The 20207-nt window shown below is 35.5% G+C and overlaps 1 protein-coding gene across 1 annotated transcript in view; it reads left to right on the forward strand.

Moving 5' to 3' along the window:
- The first annotated feature begins 3266 nt into the window (after window positions 1–3266).
- Window positions 3267–20207, forward strand: part of LOC131152683 (DNA polymerase zeta catalytic subunit) — a 94872-nt gene continuing 77931 nt past the window's right edge. The window contains exons 1-5 of the mRNA XM_058104484.1: window positions 3267–3482; window positions 3741–3823; window positions 13555–13612; window positions 18915–18964; window positions 19081–19193. Of these exons, the coding sequence (XP_057960467.1) occupies window positions 3383–3482; window positions 3741–3823; window positions 13555–13612; window positions 18915–18964; window positions 19081–19193 (404 nt within the window). The 5' untranslated portion in view covers window positions 3267–3382. The remainder of the gene's footprint in view (window positions 3483–3740; window positions 3824–13554; window positions 13613–18914; window positions 18965–19080; window positions 19194–20207) is intronic.

The following is a 20207-nucleotide window of genomic DNA, read 5'->3' on the forward strand; positions in this document are numbered from 1 at the left end:
CATCGGTTCACTGCAATCTCGACGAATTTTTTGGTTTGATTCACGTTCGTTGATCGTTGGTAAGTTATCCAGAGGAGCCATGTAACGACCTGCTATTCATTTAACATTTTTTTTCTCTGTATATCATAAATATCATTTGTCTGTAATACTACTGAAAATACCTCAGTCTCAAAGGAGCACTGGGGAAATCCTGTATGTCATACACACCTAAGCAGCGGTAACAAGAAACTGTAAACTGTCACATATATAATACCATAAAGCTATAATATTCTAAAGTATATTTACAACACAAAAATACCCAGTGACAATATCAAAACCCCAGGATCTATCCCAAATCACTAGCACCAAAATTGCACCTACCCTTCTAGTAAGGGTAGCACAAGAAAACCTTTACCCGCGAGCTTGATCTGCTCGCCTAACTGGATTTCTTGAAAAATAGTAAGTCATTGGGATGAGACAATGCTCAGTAAGAAGGAAATATGCTATTTCTAGTGTGTGGTGGCTGAGTTACACATTTAAAATACTGATACTGTAATCTGAGAAAATCGATAAACTGTACAGAATATATATATATAATGTAATTTAAAGTACATCTGTATTTTTGAGTTTGCTATTTGTACATACTGCTAATAAGATAATATAAACTACTACTGTGTGATATATTTGTACATAAGAACTTCTGCTGTACCCTGGGATCTGTGGTTGGACTTACTCTGGTTAGCCTACCAAGCAAGTCAATCTATATTTGTAACATCCACCAATCTAGCCCACTGCAATCTCTTTGGGCAATCTCCAACTCTAACATTGTCTAACCAGCCCTCAACCCAGCTCGTTGGGGAGACTGCAATCTCTCCTGGCACGGTTAGATAGAATCCACATACTATCTAAGTAATGTGGTTGCACTATATTCTGTAAATAGCAACGATACCGTGCTTTGATTCTGTGTAATACTATATATATATATATATATATATATTTATCTTGCTATTTTAACATGATTTCAAAAACAACCATAATACTATAAATCCGAAATATCTGTAATGTCAGTTTGTAATATATGTAATTTCTGTCTGTAATATCTATAATTTCTATTTGTAGTATCTGTAATTTCTGTCTGTAATATCTGTAATGTCTATCTGTAATATCTATAATTTTTGTTTGTAATATCTGTAATGTCTATCTGTAATTTCTGTAATTTCTGTCTAAGTGTTATGGTTTAGAAATCATGTTATTCTGAGAAATACTATAAGTCTCATTTTCTGCTAATAATCTGTATAACTGAATATCTGTAAAGTTGCATAATCAATCATGGTAAACTATAATAAACTTAGGCCACACAACTATATAAGTGAAATCTCATAATCTATTTCTGTAATTTCACTGTAAAAATAATAATCATGATATTTTGGAAAAATAATTTGATCCACATGCTCGCAAATATATATTCATAATCTTCTATTATACATATTAAAAAAAATCTCTAGCATAGCATATTTCCCTTACCTAGATTCTGAAAAGTCCCTATTGTATCTTGGCTTTATACCCGTAGGGTTCCCCGCTCAACACCCTGAAAATAACATCCCCCAGAACAAAACATCAGTATTTCTTTGCATAATACATTTCTTATAATGGTGGGAAAGGCTAATACTAGATAAAATATCTTACCTTGAGATTGAGATGAAATTCAAATCATTTCCACCAACGATCAGCTCTGACAGACTTGCAGAGAACTTCACCAGGAGCGTCGTGGTGGCCTCAGATCTTCGATTCAGTGAGAAATGGAGTCAGGATCGAAGAGAGAAGGGGAGGGGAGCATTTTAGAGAGAGAGGGAGATATTTCTATGCTGAATTTTAGTCAAAAATCTGGGTTTCAACTACTTATAGCCCCAGATTCGTTGACGAGACATGTCATCTCGTCGACGAGTCCTATAGAAAGTTCATCGACAAACCTGCACCCCTTGTCGATGAGTTTCAAACTGCCACAAACCCTCTCTCGGTATCTTCTCGTCAACGAGACGTGCCCTCGTCGACAAGATCCTCATGAACCTTCATTGACGAAACCTTTGTGTTCATCGACGAAACTTTAATTAATTTCTTGGGTTATTACAAGCCACACGGTAATACTCAACCTAACCTATCCATAACTTTGTTACCATCTTTGTTTAAGATCCCATAAGCCCCCGTTTCGCAAAAACCTCGAAAAATCCCATTTTTATTTAGTTCCTTCGCCACCAGTCAACTAAACACCTCCAAAACTTGAAATTTATCACTATTTATACACATACGAAAGAACCACCTGAGACTGAATTTGAATTTGATTATATACCTTTTTAAAATCCCTGAACTGCATGATAAAACATGCTTCATTTTGTTTATGTTTGGTTGATTGAATACTTGTTTTAAAGTGTTTCTCATATATGTGATTGAGGGTTGAAACCCGTAGGACTAGGTCACCCATGCCCGTCCTACATCAATGGGAGTAGAATGAAATAATGGAATGAAAGAAAAGTGTAATGAAATAAAAAAATTATCACAAAATATATATTACAGAGACTAATTCAATTTTATTTCATTATTATATGTTAAATAATTTTTTTATGCAATTAGAAAGTAAAATGTCATTTTTTTGTCTTAATATTCCCAAAAGTAAATTATTTTAATTTTTTTGTTATTGTATTCATTTTTATACAATATTTTAAAATTAAAAAATTAACTTACTTTTTTTTTATTCATTTGAAAAGTAAATAAAAAGTAAAAAAAACATTTTCAGCATTAAATGACACTAAAAAATATACTTTTTATTTACATATTTTTATATAAATCTTAAAATTTGAAAAATAATATATATTGTATTAAATAAATTTTACAATTGATCCCGCTTTAAAGTGGGATTTGATTGGGGGGGGGGGGGGGTCATGCATTGAATGGATGGCAAGAGGTTTTTGTTATTGAGCTTGGCGAGGGGAAGGCAGGCACCAAACTGAATTTTGAAAAATCGGTTTCGTCATTTAATTTGTTTTTTTTTTTCTCTTGACAGCTGTGATGTGGGCAGGTCAAGAATCAACTTTTCAGATTTAGTTTTTTGTTTTTTGTTCCTATATTTCTGTACAAGTTTTTTATTTTGTTTATTTTTTTAAAGCCCTAACCGACTTTTGAGGTACATTTCCGTATTTTTTTTTTTTGGGGCCTATTCCATGTGTTTTTTGTTTTTGTTTTTTTTTTAATATTTCCGTAAAAACCTCCCATTAGGGCTCCGTAGCCCATTTAAGTAAAGTCTTGCCCGAATTAGCTTTTGGCGTTCGTTCTCGCGCGCTTTATTGCTTATGGTCTTCCCCACCGATCCATAATGCTGGTCCTCCGTGTGTAGCCGCAGAGAACAGTTATGGCGGACTCGAACGTGTTCAGCACTCGGATCGTTTCGATCGATTACTACATGGCGCCTCCTATCCCTGACCTTGACATTTGCTACAGTAGTTTTCAAGGTATGTACTGCCTGTTGAGCTCATCTTTCTCTCTTGCTCTCTCACGTGAGCAGGTATAGTTACCGGGACGAAATATGAGGAGAGCATATTTTTGAGTGCGAATTTAAAGCATTTTAAGCAGAGTTTTATGCATTTTTAGTGTTTTTGGAAGCAATAATTGCAGTGGAATTAGATATTAGATGCAACAAGAGTGTTTTCTAGAATACTAACTCAACATATCCGTGCGCGCGCGCGTAAATTACCTCTTGATTGCTGAAGGTGGGAAAGTAAACGAGGTTCCTGTGATAAGAATATATGGCTCGACTCCGGCCGGACAGAAGACATGTTTGCACATACATCGGGTATCTTCATTTCTTAATTTTCATCTGCTTAAATTATACAAGGTTTTGGTAGGTGTTAGTAGGAAAAAAAAAAGACGTAACATTGATTGTCTTGATTTTATTAGTAGTTTTTATTTCGGGCAAGGAGAAATTTGAAATATTTGAGTTGACTGGAAATGGTTCATTAATTTTCACGGGAAATACAATGCTCTGTATGTTCCTTCACGGAATATAATTGATTTCTAGCTGTATTTGTTATCGTTGTTTTTTATAAGATCAATGAAAATAAAATTTGCAGTTTGTAAGTTTTTACCTCACATAGGAAACAACTGTTACTATTTTTTCTGTTAAATTATTATTTATCTATACTTGAAAAATGCAAAAACATTAATGGGGCAAGTGGGAAGCTATTCATATTTATAATTTTGTCCAACAGCTAACTTTGAGAATTATTCTTATGTTTCCCTTTTTTTTCTTCCATAGAAAAGCAACCTCATACTATCTTCAACTATGTAGGAGCCAAAAAAATTGATATATCATTAGCAACAATGTCTAGCATGGAAGAGGGACCATCTTCCACTCAGATTCTAAGATCAAAACGAAGAGGTTGGAGCCAGCATAAACCCTGAGCGGCTTCATTCCCCTCCCCATTGAGATACAAACAACCGCAAGAAGATACCTTTGGAGTCGTGCAAGAAGCCCTACATAAGCAGACTTAACTCATTTCTTGGAATGAACTTCTACTTTTAATCGTCTCCAAACCCAAGAAAATTGACATAGCCTTAGCCATCCCAACCTTCAATTTAAATGCCAATGCTTCTCTGCATAAATATAATGCTTCTCAAATCATCCCTGAACAGCATGCTCTGTTCTATACCAATGCCCCCTGAAAATGGCAGCATCAACATAAATATTAAATAATCTTTCAAGAGGTGGCCTCAACCTTTCTAGCTCCCTTAAATAAAGTGGGCAAAGCAGCATCAATAGTCTTATATTTCTTTTCCACAAAAAAAAAAAAAAAAAAATGGTATGCCGATATATGTGATTGACCAGTTATACGTTTCAACAATGAATGATGCATTTTCAAAGTACAGTATATTGAACATGTTTTGGATATGACTTTGAACTTTGAAGTATCTTATATTTGGAAGTATACAAGGAGTATGAGTATCTAATACTGGTAGAATATGGATATGATCACCCTTTAGAATTGTTTTTGTTTCCATATGATTGGAAACAACTATGGTTTATTGTTTTTAAATGGTATTGTTGTAATGTTCGCAACTTTGCATAGTAATGTTTTAGTGAGGCGTGAGTACAGGTTGCACCATTGCGCTTAACACTTACCTTTCTAAATTATAGCTTGATTTTGATAAAATCTTGCAATAATAGGATGCCCTTTCTCTTTTGATAGGAAAAGAAAATTATATTAATGAAGAAGAGAAAGTAAGGACTTCTTAGTCTTCCCATAACTAAACAAAATGCAAAATAGAAAATGTTAAATTTGGAGAAAGACATTTTTCTCTGTATTATTATTCAGCATTACATGGGTGTATATATACATGAATCAATGAAACAAGATCCCAAATTACTCCTGAATATCTGCTTTATAATAATTACACAATAATTGGAAAATGGAAAGTGTAGATATTTCTCTAATACTCTCCCTCAAGTTGGAGCATGGAGATCCGTAATGCCCAACTTGAGGGAGAGTATTAGAGAAATATCTACACTTTCCATTTTCCAATTATTGTGTAATTATTATAAAGCAGATATTCAGGAGTAACTTGAGGGAGAGTATTAGAGAAATATCTACATTTTCCATTTTCCAACTTGCGTGATAAGTTTTGGAAATGTTCACGACCCAAAGTTTTGGTGAAGATATCGGCAAGCTGACTGTGGGTAGGAATATGCTTAGCGAAGAAAAGGTCAGCCTGTAACTTTTCATGAACAATATGACAATCGATTTCTATATGTTTTGTACTTTTATGGAAAACAAGATTCTGGACAATGTGAAGAGTCGCTTGGTTGTCACAATATAAGAACATAGACTGAGAATGCGGTACACCAAGATCATTTAAAAGAGTTTTGAGCCATGTAAATTCACAGGTAGTGGAAGCAAGTGCCCGGTACTTAGCTTCGGCGGAGGAGCGAGAGACTGTAGTTTGTTTCTTAGTGTGTCAGGAAATTGGATTAGTGCCCAGTTGAATGAAAAAACTAGTGGTGGAGTGGTGAGTGAGGGGACAACTAGCCCAATCCGAATCAGAATAGGCTGAGACTTGAAGAGTGTTGGCAGTAGGAAAAAATAAGCCTTGCCCTGGAGATGGCTTTATGTAATGAAGAACACGTATAGCAGCATCATAATGTGGTCGTCTGGGGTGGTGCATAAATTGATTGAGAATGTTGACTGGAAATACAATGTCGGGACGAATGATGGTGAGATATATCAAACGTCCAACGAGTCGCCGAAACGAGCTTGGATCAGAGAGAAGACCACCATCAGTATTATTGAGTTTGAGATTTTGTTCCATGGGAAAGTTGGTAGGACGAGCACCACGATGACCGCTATCAGTGAGGATGTCAAGAGCATATTTTTGTTGATTAAGAAATATGCTAGTAGAAGAGCGAGCAACTTTAAGGGCAAGGAAATATTTCAGTTTGTCGAGATCCTTTAGTTTGAATTTTTGAGCATGCATGACTTTGAAAGTGTTAATATTGAAGAGATCATTGTCTGCCATGAGAATGTCATCAACATAAACAAATATGACAGTAAAATACTGACCTCGAGAGCGGGTGAAGAGAGAGTGATTGGTTTGAGATTGGGTGAAACCCTTAGCAAGTAAAATAGAAGATAATTTAGAGAACCAATTATGAGAGGCTTGCTTAAGGCCATAAAGGGATTTCTGAAGACGACAAACACGAGTCTCCCCCTGTTTGCAATAACCCGGTGGAGGGGTCATATAAACCTTTTAATCGAGGTCACCTTGGAGAAAAGCGTTGTTGACATCTAATTGAAGGAGATGCCAATTCTGAGCTGTAACCACTGCAAGAACACACCTAACAGTAACTAGTTTAGCAACAGGAGCAAAGTGTCATGATAATCCAAGCCTTCTACATAAGTGTAGCCCTTGGCCACCAAGCGAGCTTTGTGTCGCTCTATGGATTCATCGGCCCGAATTTTTGTTTTGAACACCCATTTACAGCCAATTGGTTTTTTTCCAAGTGGAAGGTGTTGAAGAACCCATGTGTGATTGACTTCTAAGGTTTGAATTTCAGAAATCATGACATCACGCAAATGTGGGTGTAGCACAACTTGAGAATATGAGGTGGGTTCGGGATGTTGGGACATAATAGAAAGAAAAACCAAATGCTCATCAGAAAAACGATGATAAGATAAAAAGGAGGAGAGACAATGAACCGTACTTGAGGAAGATTGTGAAACCTGTGAAGCCGTGGAGGACTTTGGTAAAATAGGGCAGATATAATCATCCAAGTAAGAGGGATGTGTGATAGCTCGTTTGGGCCGTGAAGAGATGGGTGGAGGGGGTGGTGGGGAAGGGGGCGAGGGTGAGGGTGTAGGTGTGGATGGTTGGGTAGGTAAAGGGTAGGAAGGGTGTATCTCAGGAATAGGAAGGGGAAGGACTGGAGAGGATGTAGGAGTTGGAGGCATGAGATGATAGGGAAAAACATTTTCTTTAGAAGTGACATCACGGGAGATGAAAATTTTTTTGTTGTCAAGACCATATACACGATAAGCCTTATGATGAGCATGATAACCAAAGAAAACACATCGAAGAGCATGAGGAGAGAATTTATCGCGATGTTGGCGAGTGGTTTGGGCATAGCACAAGCACCCAAACATTCGCAAGTGTGTATACGATTGTGGTTTTTGAAAAAGTTCATAAGGGGACTTATGATTGAGGCTGAGTGAAGGAGTGCAGTTAATTAAATAAGTGGCTGTGAGAATGCATTCACCCCAAAAGGAGATAGGAAGATTAGCTTGAAAATGTAAACACCGAGCCACATTAAGAAGATGACGATGTTTACGCTCGGCAACACTATTATGTTGAGGTGTATCCACACATGTGCGCTCGTGAAAAATGTCTTGATCATGGAAAAAAGTTTGAAGTGGAGTGAATAGAAATTCTCTACCATTAGCAGTGCGCATGTGCTTAATGGTGCAATTGAATTGATTTTTAACCATGGTGCAAACATTTTTAAGGCAAGAGAAAGTATCAGATTTCATGCGCATAAGATTGGCCCATGTAGCACGCGAGTAGTCATTCACGATTGTTAAAAAATAATGTGCACCAGAAAGTGAAGCTGTAGGATAATCACCCCATATGTCACAATAAATCCTATTAAAACAAAATGTGCTCTTATTTGTATTCAAAGAAAAAGGTAAACGAGTGTGCTTTGCTCTAACATAAACATCACAAGACAAATGAGAAGAAGAAATATTTAAGGCTTTCTGAATGCATGAGATAGAAGGGTGACCAAAACGTTGATGCCAAAGAGTAGTGTCAGAAACGCGCTGAGAGTGGAAAACTGAGGCGGAGGGAGGTTTATAATGGTAAAGTCCATCCCGTACTGCACATGTTCCAATCAGCCTCTTCATTGATAGGTCCTCAAAAACACAAAAGGTAGGAAAAAATATAGCAACACAATTGAGATCAGTGATAAGTTTGCTGATGGACAATAAATTAAATTTAAATGAAGGCACATAATGAACATTAGAAAGAGAAATTAGGAGAAAAACGCATAGTGCCGGTATGAGTTACAGGAGCAATGTCCCCATTTGGAAGCTTAATGGGGCATGGCTGATTAAGAAGTTTAATATTATCAAGAGAAGACAAATTGGAAGTCATATGATTGGACGCACCTGAATCAACAATCCATTCAGTATTAGAAAAAGAAGCAGAGTGACAAGAGGCAAGGTTACTAGCAAAATTGGTGTTCAAGGGCGATAAAAGATCCAAGAGTTGACGGTATTGTTTGCTGATGAGTCTAGGGATAGCAATCTCAGAAGAAGTTGAAGAACCTGTGACAGTATTTGCAGCCATGGAAGAACCAGATGTGATGTTGGTCATATTGCAGATTAGTTCAGGTGAAGCAAACCGCCGAATCGAGTCAGATCTGATCTCTTTTCTAGGTGGAGATGTGGAGAAACAGAGAGGCTGTGAGCTTGAGGATTTGCTGCTGGAAAACTATCTGAAGACAAGAATGATGCCGGAGTCGGAGCAACAAGCAAAGATGTCATTGGAGAAGGCACCCCGAAGCTTGAGGGATACCCGAAGATGATCAACTGAAAAATTTTTGCCGGAGCTGAGATGGCTGGACCGCCGGAAAAACAGAGTTGAGATGGATCGCCGGAAAACTACGAACAGAAACCAGCCGAGACGACGAACTGGAACTGAGAGAGATTGCGCCGGAGATGGGAAAGAACTGCCGGATAACTGAGGTATGATGGAGACGATGCTAGAGCTGCTGTGGGTGCCGAAACTTAGAGCTGCAACTTAGCTGGGAGGAGAGATATGACGCCGGCGACTTAATGGTGCACTGAGATGAGGCTAGAGAAGGTGGAAGACGCCGAGAACTAAGAACAAACGAGAGACTGTCGGAGAGGTTGAGCGTAAGCCGAGCGAAGGGGTCTGGCCGGAGAAGACAAACGGACTGAGACAACTCTGAGAGATGCTGAAAAAAAAAAACAGGGAGTCGAGAGACAGAGACTCAGCGTGGTGTGACTGGTGTCGGCAACTCACAAAGTCGCAGTGTAGAGGGGCAGAAGCGAGAACTAAGAAGGTGATTGGTGAGCTTCGTAGCTTCTCGCGGGTCGCGAAGACAGAGAGAGTGAGGCAGATCGCCGGAAACGACTAGAGAATGCCGGATAAAAAACAGCAACAAAGAGGGACGGTGGTTTGCCAAAAATTGAGCACGAACTGAAGGGGATGCCAGAGAAAAAAAAAAAAAAAAAAAGGAATGTCGGACAAGAGAATGAGAGAGGGAAGAACTGAGGGCTTGCAAATCGGACGGGAAAACCACGCCCAGATGACGACGTAGAACCGGTGGTCGAGCAGAGGGAGGATGAGACGGCGGCAGCAAAGAAGGTTAGAAAAAACTAGGTTTTGAAGGTAACCATTCTCCCAAGCTTTGATACCATGTTAAATTTGGAGAAAGACATTTTTCTCTCTATTATTATTTAGCATTACATGGGTGTATATATATATATGAGTCAAGGAAACAAGATCCCAAATTACTCCTAAATATCTGCTCTATAATAATTACACAATAATTGGAAAATAGAAAGTGTACATATTTCTCTAATAAAAAACAATACAATAGACAACTAATATAGAAAAATATCCAATAACTCCAAATTAGATTCAAAGGAACTACTGGAAAAGTGCTTGCATGGGCGCCCAAAGGGAGGCAAAAAATGCCACTCTTTCTTGAAGCTGGTGAAGAAGGAGAGCCTTGTCCCCAAAGATCTTCAAGTTCCTTTCTAACCAAATGCACTGCACTATAGCTAATAAAATGCAGTCCCGAAAATCCGACAAGTCTTTCTATGCCCGAAAACTGAAAACTTCACAAAAAACAACCCTTCCAAATATTTTGAGGCATCTAACGTTCCCTACTGTAACGGGCCAAACACTTCACATCTAAGGGTTGTGTGGCACTAGTTTTAGTGCACTAGCTTAACTAGTTAGCCAAAAATAAACTATAGTTTCACCCGTGAACAACTTCACAACCATTGGATACAAATAACATAGTAGTAATGAGCAAACATGAAATCAAATACAAGTTACGTGGTAAACCATAAAGCAACATAATTCGTTAATCACACCTTTGTAGGCAATGAGTGTTTAGCAAGGGAAGCAAGTGGGCTATTCACATTTATAATAGCTAGTGAGTTTTACAATGATTGATGAACACGAACCCTCCATTAAAGAGCTTTCTATGCTATTCTCACTCCGTCACTACTCACTAGGAAACATCAACGTAACTAAAGAGTCATGCTCACTATTCGTCTCTAAGGCATTATCTACTCAAGACACTAGTAATTACATGATGTTTACCCGTTCTATGTGGTACAAAACAAGCATAATGCCCTGAAAATCTTGGCTTACGGTTCCCATCAATGTGAAAAAGGAGATTCCACAACTTCCAAACATAGGGTAATGCAGAAAATAGACAGGGAATGGTCTCATTATTCAGCTTGCATAATAACACGCACATCAGGCGAAAAAGCCTTATTAGGCCTCCTCCCCTGCAAAAAATCATAGGTGTTTATTCCGTTCAAAATCATGCACCAAAGAAAAATCTCAACTTTAAAGGATCTTTACCATTCCAATTAAATTTTTTCAATAAGAAAGGTCTATCATTTTGGGTTTGAATGATATTAGAATAGAAGGATTAGCAGGAAAAGGAACCCAAACTGTCAAAACACTATAATCTCCCATCCAGGGAAGCAAGGAACTGACAAGAATCAATAATAGGGCTCAAAGAAGAAAATTTTTCTAACTCCCTATCATTAAGATTACAAAAGAATTGAATATAAAAAGAATAATAAGAAACATTCCAAATATAAAAATTTAATAATTGGAATACTCTTGTGTGGAAATAGTTCAGAGGCTGCGTCATATTTGTTTATTCATTTTTCATTCGCTTGGAACTTGTGGGATACTCTTATTGGGGTTCTTGGTGAAATGGAGTTTGTCCTAAGTTGGTGGAAGAGCTACTGACTCTTTCTTTTACTGGTTTTGGGAAAGGTAACAATGTTAGGAGGTTGTGAAAGTGTGCCCTCTGCTGTTTCATGGGAACTTTGCCTGGAAAGGAATGCTAGAATATTTTTTGGTGAGAGGTTATCAGATGTACTTCTTAGGGCAAGGATACAGTACTTGGCTTTTATTTGGGATTATAGCACAGGATGTTTTAAGGGCTGCTGTTTTCAAGATATCTGAGAATGAGGGCTTTATTAAGTTGATTTAGTTTTGTGTTCTCTATTTTCTTGACTGAGGACCTCTTGCTCTCCTTTTTTTTTTTTTTTTTTTGTTGTTGTAGGTATTTCATCTTCAAAAGCTTCTTTTTTTATAGAAAGAAACTAGGAGCTTCATGCACGGTGGAAAATATTATATAATCATGGAGAGGAGTATCCCCATTGTTTATTAGTTAAAAAGATAAAGGTCGGAAAAATTTGAGAGATAAAGGATTAGCATGGGAAACATTACCTCCCACCTTAGCATCCCAACAATCTCTATGGAGGCCATATTTATTTTTGATTACCTTATGCCAAAAGGGAAGGAAAACACCACAAGAAGTTGCAGGCCTTTTTCTCCTTCCTGTTTTTGTTATGAGTAATAATTGAGCCCTACTAATGCATGTTTTTGGGATACAATGAGATGGTATTGTTGTTTCTTGATGGGTTTGTGTTGATATGTCAATGTTGCAATTTTAGGATGCAAAGTAAAACTATTGATACATTCAATAAAATATTATGGTATAAAAAGCAAAGTTACTAACTGAATGGATATAAATTTTATGATGTAAGCACATGAAATTATTGCAAAATGTTTGACATTGCTATTGTTTTAGGTACTGATATACATATGTTTGTGTTTGTGTGTGTGTGTATATTGAGTCCCCACCCCCTTGACTTTTTGGTGACTTTATTAATTACCATTTAGTTTGTTATTATAGGCTTTCCCATTCTTTTTTCATGCTTTTTAAATGGAAAGAATTTTTATTGAGAGAAAGAAGCCCCATGTTTTCATTACATTAACTTTTTTTTTAAAAAGTAATAATAGTGGAGGGTCTGGCTGTAAATTTGCTCTTTACTACAGTAGCATTGGTCCCTGCTCAATTTCTCAGAATTCTAATCATAAAAATTCTGTACAAATTTTCTAAATCTATTCCAAATGACATGCATACAGCATATATCAATATACAGACAAGAAGCAAACTAATGAAATGCGTTTAAAATTTTGACAATAAAAAAATCATACTTTTCCAGTAAACATTAAAAGGGAATGAGTCAACAAAAATTAATAAGAAAAATGAACTTTATGTTGTTGGACAAACTGATGAAAAAACACATTTGAATCTTAACAAAAAATGAAACATGAGTACCACCTTAGCTGATGTAGACCTGACAAAGTGGATTGGGTCAGGTAGTCTGTGACAGATTAGGCAGATTGTCGGGTGAAAAAATTACAATCCATATCCGATTCAATTAAGTGATGGATTTATGGCAGTTTGAATCAGATTATCTAATGGGAGATAATTTGTCATTCCTCTTCTTAGTATAATGTTTTTTACCATCAGATGAACAAATGATTTCGTAACATAATAATTGAAGTTATTTTTGAAATTATAATTTTGTAATTTGTTAAACATTTAATAACCAATCACAAAATTATAATTTAAAAAAAAAATTTAGATCATGAATTTATGGTTTTTATTTTAATAATGAGAATTGGGTATTTGGGCTTGAGTTTGAATGGGGGCATGGGCAAACTAGAAGCGCGTACAATAGTGCAAGAGTTGGGTGTGGGTTTGCACTTTAGTCAATGGGACTAATGCTTTCTTTTATGTTACTTGTGCACATCTCCTCAGTTGTCATACAGTTCCTGATTTATTTAACTATTTTCTGGTGGCATTAAGCGCTCTCTCTCTCTATCTCTCTCTCTCTCTCTCTCTCTTGCTTGCTTTCTTATCTAAAAATGGAGCTAAATTATTTATATTGGCTTATGTAGGCTTTACCATATTTATATGTGCCATGTGCTGATATATCAGTTCAACCACACCATGGAGGTATTGTACATATGTGGATTTAGATTACAGGTCAATGTTTACTTGTGTTATACTTGCTGTCATCATTATCGTTATTATCATTATTTTACCACTATATTTGTGTGTTTTTTCTTCTTTAATGTTTATGAGCATGTTCACTGATGTGGGTTTATATGTCCTTATTTCACTGATTGTCATTCTCATGCTTTGATTTGGCTCACTTTACAACATTCGTAGTTAAGATGGCTAGAATTCTATTACCTGGTTGCCTGTTGCTGGTTCTAGTGAGAGATAGATAATTTAGGTTCCTCTCCATCATTTTCTCTTCTTTTAGTGGATCACACATTCACAAATTCTCATGCTTGCATGGTTTCATGCACATACACACCCACACAGAGTACACTATAGAAGTGCCTTAGAATGCTGCTTAACTAAGAGACTGTTCCATTCTTTATTTGGTTTCATCCTTTTACAGCCAAATAACTATAACTTTGACTCAGTTCTGATCTGGATTAGTTTCTTCTCTCTGTTATTATCAACAGGGAACCTAAGATTTGGTTTTAGGGATGTGTCAAGGAGATCCTTTATCTCCATTCCATGCCGGATATTTTGAGCATGATGGTTGATAGAGCTGTTGCCAGATACTTTGTCTAGGGTCTCACAATGGGTAAAGACAATCTTTGTTTCTCTTTTGCAATTTGTTGGTTACACCATCTTTTTTGTTTAGTCTGATGTTAGCATGTCTGTTTGTTATATTCTTACTTTTTTATATGCCTTTGAGAGCATGCAAGAGTGGTTTAGCTTCATTCAATTTAAGACCAGTTCTCATTGTAGGTTTTGCTTCTCCAGCCGTCTATGGCATTTTGCAATGGCCTACCTAGTGCCTACATAGGAGTCCCATTAGGGGGCCGTGGTTGCGTTTTAGTGGTTGGAAGGGTGCTCTTTTTTCTATGGGTGGTTGTATTGCTTTGATTTAGGTGTCTCTTTTTGTGTTCCCTTTTTGTTTTGTCTTTGTTTGGCATTCCTACTAGGGTGGCTACTAAGTTACAGCACGTGATGAGGGATTTCCTTCAATCTGGTGTTTGTGAGAGGAGAAATCAATTAGTGTGTAAGGTCAAAGACGGAGGCTTGGGGTGGGGGGAGGTTCATGGTTGGGGGGAAGTGATTCTAGTGCTTTTCATCAGAAATAATTTTTTTTCCCTGGCACTAGCTGATTAAAAACAAACTTGGTTTGCAGGAAAATGGGTGGGTTACCAATCTTGGCATTGTGGTTTCATTTTCTGGAGTTTTTCATTGTTTTTTTTCCCTTTGTTAAATGCAAGGTGGGATAAGAATCTCAAGTTCAGTTTTGGTAGGATTTGTGGTTGGGGATAATCCTTTATTTTCTTTTCTATTCCCTTTCTGTCATTTTATTCTTCATAATTATCCTATTTCTGTTTTGTTGACGGGGACTTTTTTTCTTAAGATTTTCACTTTGGAAGGAGCCTGAATGATAGGGAGGCTGTTGATTTTCTTTTGTTACTTAGTTTGTTAATTTATTTTTTGCCTTTCTTCTAGAGAAGGCCATAGGCTTTGGACTTGGATGGGTTCTGGAGTGTTTTCTTGTAAGTCTTTTTATTCTCATCTGATTCATTCTTCTACAACCTCCCCCTTGCTAATTGTATTTTGAAAGCTAAGGGTTTGTTTGGTATTGTTTATGTTTTCTATTTCTGTTTTGGCATTGTGAAGAAACAAATTATAAAAGCATGTCTGCGCATGTCTGTGTATCTCATCAATTTTCTGTTTCTATTGTTGATTTTCAATTGTTTTTGCAAGTTGTTGCCAGAAAGGAAATTTTAATATCCAGAAGTAGTTTTTTTTTTTAATTAAATCGTTCATTTTATAAGCATTTTTAGTTAAAATTAAAATAGATGATCATATAAACATAAATATAATTAAAATAAAAAGCTAAAAGCCCATTACAATATATTTTTACAAATTTTCTATTGTCCCGTGCAATAAAATTGTTATTGTAAAGTGAATTTTGAAATATAACAATTATGTATTATAATAATTTTTGTTTTTATTATGGTATTTTTAATTTGTATTCTTTTGTTGTTTTATTATTTTATCGTATTTAAAAAATATTATTCGATTTAAAGACAAAAATGAGCATTTTTTACTCAAGTTTTTAATTTGTTTTTGCTTTTCAAATACTAACCAGAGAGGTTGCTGGTTTCTGGTTTTTAGTTTTTGTTATTGGTTTTTAGTTTTCATTACAGTGACACCAAACTGTCCTAAGGGTCTGTTCATTTCTGGGGAACTGCAGCTGCTGTTTTTAATTTTCCAATACTTACAAAAATGCTGACTCTTTTCTACTTTTCTATCATTTGTGTAGAAAATATGGGAAAACAATAAAAAAGTTGTTTTTCGACTTGTATAAATGTTGAGAAACTGGAAAACAAGCTGGCATTTTGTAATTATTTGGAAAACTTGAGCTGTTTTCCAAAGCCAAACAGACCCTAAGTTTTTTTCTTTTTCATTTGGTTGACTGTACTTGATAAAGTTAACATCAACAACTTGCCAGAGATCAAGTTGAGCAGTTAGGCCCTATCTCCTGATATTTGTGTGATGTGTTTTGCTAATGATGGGTCATTTCTTTAATTTAATTTTTTTTTTGTAGCAGATTAGCAGTTCAGAGGCTTGGAGCTTGTTATATAGATTAATTAATTCAGTGAATGTTTGGGTGCTTATGTTTGGGATCCTTAGTGACGTTCTTGCTAACTTCTTATGGGTGTTTTGGAATGTATAAACTATAAAGATGCTAGCAGATTATGGTTTTGTGCATAATTGTGTGCTGTTTTGTGTTGCTTTTGTCACATTTGGCTAGAGAGGAATGATCATATATTTGATGATTATGCTCTGCTTTTATCGTTGCTTTGAGATTGGATTGTTTTTCTTGCTTCTCTGAGGCCTTTCTTTTCTAGATGCTTCAAAAGAATTTGTTTTTTGGCCTTTTAATGGGATAGTGTGGCTTTGTTAGCTTGATTTTTTTTTTAATGTATTTTGTGACTTTTTGGCTTTTTCCCTTCTGTTTTCTCCAAGGAGAACACATTATCCTCAACTTCGTATCTCTTTGCTTCTTGTAATAAATTTTATTTTTATATAAATTTAGTGATTATAGCAATGCAATTTAGATAAATGAGAGTGAGTTTATTGGTGATTTTGTACGTCATGGTTTATTGGATGAGGTCTGTGACCGATTTGGGTATGTTTCTGATTCATATGATTTAGTTGGGGACATTTCTTATGTGCCACCATCTCCTCTTGAAGGTTTGGATGGAGGTCTATCTATTTTGAGGCGGTTTGGCTAAAGGGCTGGTGAGTAAACAGTGTGGGGATGGGATTTTACCAGCCCCGTGGAGGACATTAGTGGTAAGGATATTGAAGCCCAACAGCTGGTGGACAATATGGGACTGTCGCTGTCTAATCTTGGAAGAAAAGAAGTTCATTGGAATGGTGCTAAAACTTAAAAGTAAGGAGAAGAAAGGCTAGTGTGAGTTAGAAAATTAGCATGCTTTATTGACTCAATAGAAAGGGGGATTTTTTGAAGAGGGGTTTTCTTATTTAGTCTGTGTTAGCTTTTTTCCTTTTTTTTTTTGTTTTGTTTTTGTTTTTGTTTTTTTTTGTTTTGTTTTTTCTGTTTGGGGTTGTTGTGCTCTCCTAGGTTGTATTTTCTCTCTGTTCTTCTTAATACATTTTCTTTTATTATCTCTTTTGATCAATGCTTAAAAAAATTAATTCATTTTTGGTGTTACAAATCTGATTTAATTAGCCTAGAAGCTTGAAATGGTGGTTAGGGTGAGATAAGTAGAAGAGACAGGAGAGAAAGTATAGTTGAATAATTTTTTAAAGGAAAAATAATCAATAGCTTTAAAAATCCTGTTGCGTGCTTACAATGTGCTACATGTGCACTGTAAGTGTGTTCTGACAAGAGGACACTGGTAAAAATGAAAGCAAAGCACTGAACAAAATTATTGTAATGGATTCTCACAAGAAAATAATGGTAAAATAGAAGACAAAATGTGAAACAACACCCAAAGAGTGTTGTAACTCATATGTTTGAATACTAAGATGTTCCAATAAGGGTGCCAACAAGAAATTGTTGGGCAGTTGGATGTTGAAGGAGCATCTTTATTTTCAACTTTATGCTTGTGATTCTACTGCAGATCCTTTTGCTCTGTATCCTTTGATTTGGAAAGCTAATGCTCCCTCAATAATAAAAGCTTTCATTTGTACTGCAATACTTGAAAGAATTAATACCAATGACTTGCTTCAGAAGAGAAGACCTAATAAGGTCCTGTACGCCAACATTTGTGTCCTTTGCACGAGTGAAGAGAGTTGTGCACGTCTCTTTCTTCATTGCCCATTCATGCTGGCTGTTTGGAATAAGTAATTTGGTATATTTGGTGAAAATTGGGTCTGTCCATACACTTTGAAGGCCTTTTATACCATAACTTTTAAGGGTTTTAGCAAAGGAAAGGATAGGAAAGCTCTATGGTGTTGCACCATTATGGTTATGATTTGGTGTTTGGTTGGAGAGGAACACTAGAATATTCAAAGGTGTGGCTCTACTAACAATTTGCTTTGGAGTAGAGTGGTATATCTTTCGTCACTGTGGGTGTCAGCAAATGGTTTTTTTTGTATTGTTTCTCTGGAAGACTTGCAGTGGGATTGGTTTGTCCTGTCACATTGAGTTTAGTTCTCTGTTTAGGTTGCATTCTTTGTAACTAGTTTCTATTGATCTAAAGGGAGGATTTCTTATTCTGCCCGTTTTTATTTTTTCTTTTCCTTTCCATTTCTAATTTTTTTATGTACATTCTTTTCTTTAATGCAATTCTTTGTCTATTAAAAAAAAAAAAATTCATGCATGTGTTTTAAGGAACGGAGATATAGCATCAAGTCATGCAAGTGTAACAATCAATGTTTTTCTTCTTTTTGTTTTGTGGAGGTATTTTTTAATTTGTAGTTCTAATATTTGAAATATTCTTATGTATTGTTTGGGAGGATAGATTTCGAGCTTGGATTTGAATTTGTATGGATTTGAAAGAAATTCAGTACAATTTTATACCACATTTCTTTTAAACCCACACAAATCCAAATCCAAGGCTCGAAAACCAGGCTTTCAAACAGAGGGTTATGTTAATGTGTGAACTATTATTTTATTGCCATTGCTGTTGATTAAAATTTTTTTCCAAATAGTAATTTTGTATACTATTTATTTTGTTTTCTACTTTAGTTTATAGATATGGATGTAATACATTTTTACTGTTAAATTGCACAGATGATGCATATCCACGTGTTATATCTATTGCTATTGAGAAGGCTTTAAAGGTATGTGGGATTTAATCAGATTGGGTTTTGATTTGCATGCTGTTTGGGTTTTGTCAATATTTTGTTTGTACATGACTGCTAATTGGACATGAATTACTGTCCATCTGAATTTAAAGCTTAGGAGTAATGCTGGTTCAAAACGACAACATGTGCATGGTTGCAGTCTTGTCCGGGCGAGGAAACTTTATGGTTATCACTCCACTGAGGAGTTGTTTGTGAAGATATATCTGTATCCAAGTGTTTAGTATGCAATTGTTTTTGGATTTGAAGGAATGGCATGCCTTTTCTATTAAATTAGTTTGTAATTCGTGTGATGCATATCTAATTTAATTTAACATTAGTGTATATTCATGCAACTAAATTAATTAAGGGGCTGCTTGGTATTTTTCTGTTTTCTTTTTTTCATTCTTCTTTGGAAGGAACAGGTGGTGACAATAAGTTTGATTGCATTGCTAGTTTTCAATTTTGTTGTTGGTTTTAAGTTATTGTCTGCAATAATATCTTGAATTGGAATTTGTGGATCAGATGATTTTGTACAAATTTTTTTTAGTGAAAAGGTTAAGTAATTATTGCCGTATGAATTTAAAATAAATTAATATAAAATAATAGGTGTTCTAAAAATTTAAAAGAATATAAAAATCATCTGAAAAATATTTTCATCAATTCTCAACCTTCAAAGACCATGGGATTGTTCTTGCAATACTAAAATATGAGTTTAAAAATATAATAATTAAGTAAATTAAATAGAGTTATTATAATCTCTTTTAACTTGAATTTTTCATTATTCTAATCACATCTATTAATTGTAGTTTGATCCAAGGACAAAAATGAACATGCCCCCAATTATTTTTTTAATTTGTTTTTAGTTTTGGGAATAATAACTTGTTGCATTTGGATGGATTATTCATCTTTCTTTTTTATTTTTTTATTTATCCTTAATCACTCTGTTTTCATTAAAGTACAATAGACTCATGAGAAGAATTTGATAGTTTTGAAATGGAATTTTTATGCATCAGTAATTTAATATTGATGAGATTTTGTTTATAACTGCTTCTGCCTATGAGTCATGTTTTTTATTTAAAAATTTTAAACTAGTTGATAAAGTGGCATATACTTAATTAATTTAATCTAAATTATTTTATTGGTATGTTAGTGTGGAAGTAAAGGCTTATGATCAAGTTACTTGGAATTTCCTAGATAAGTTAATGGCTAGAAAGGGTTTTGGGGAGAGTTGGTGGGCTTG

This window comes from Malania oleifera, chromosome 4 (assembly GCF_029873635.1).
Source record: "Malania oleifera isolate guangnan ecotype guangnan chromosome 4, ASM2987363v1, whole genome shotgun sequence".
Lineage (NCBI taxonomy): Eukaryota > Viridiplantae > Streptophyta > Magnoliopsida > Santalales > Ximeniaceae > Malania > Malania oleifera.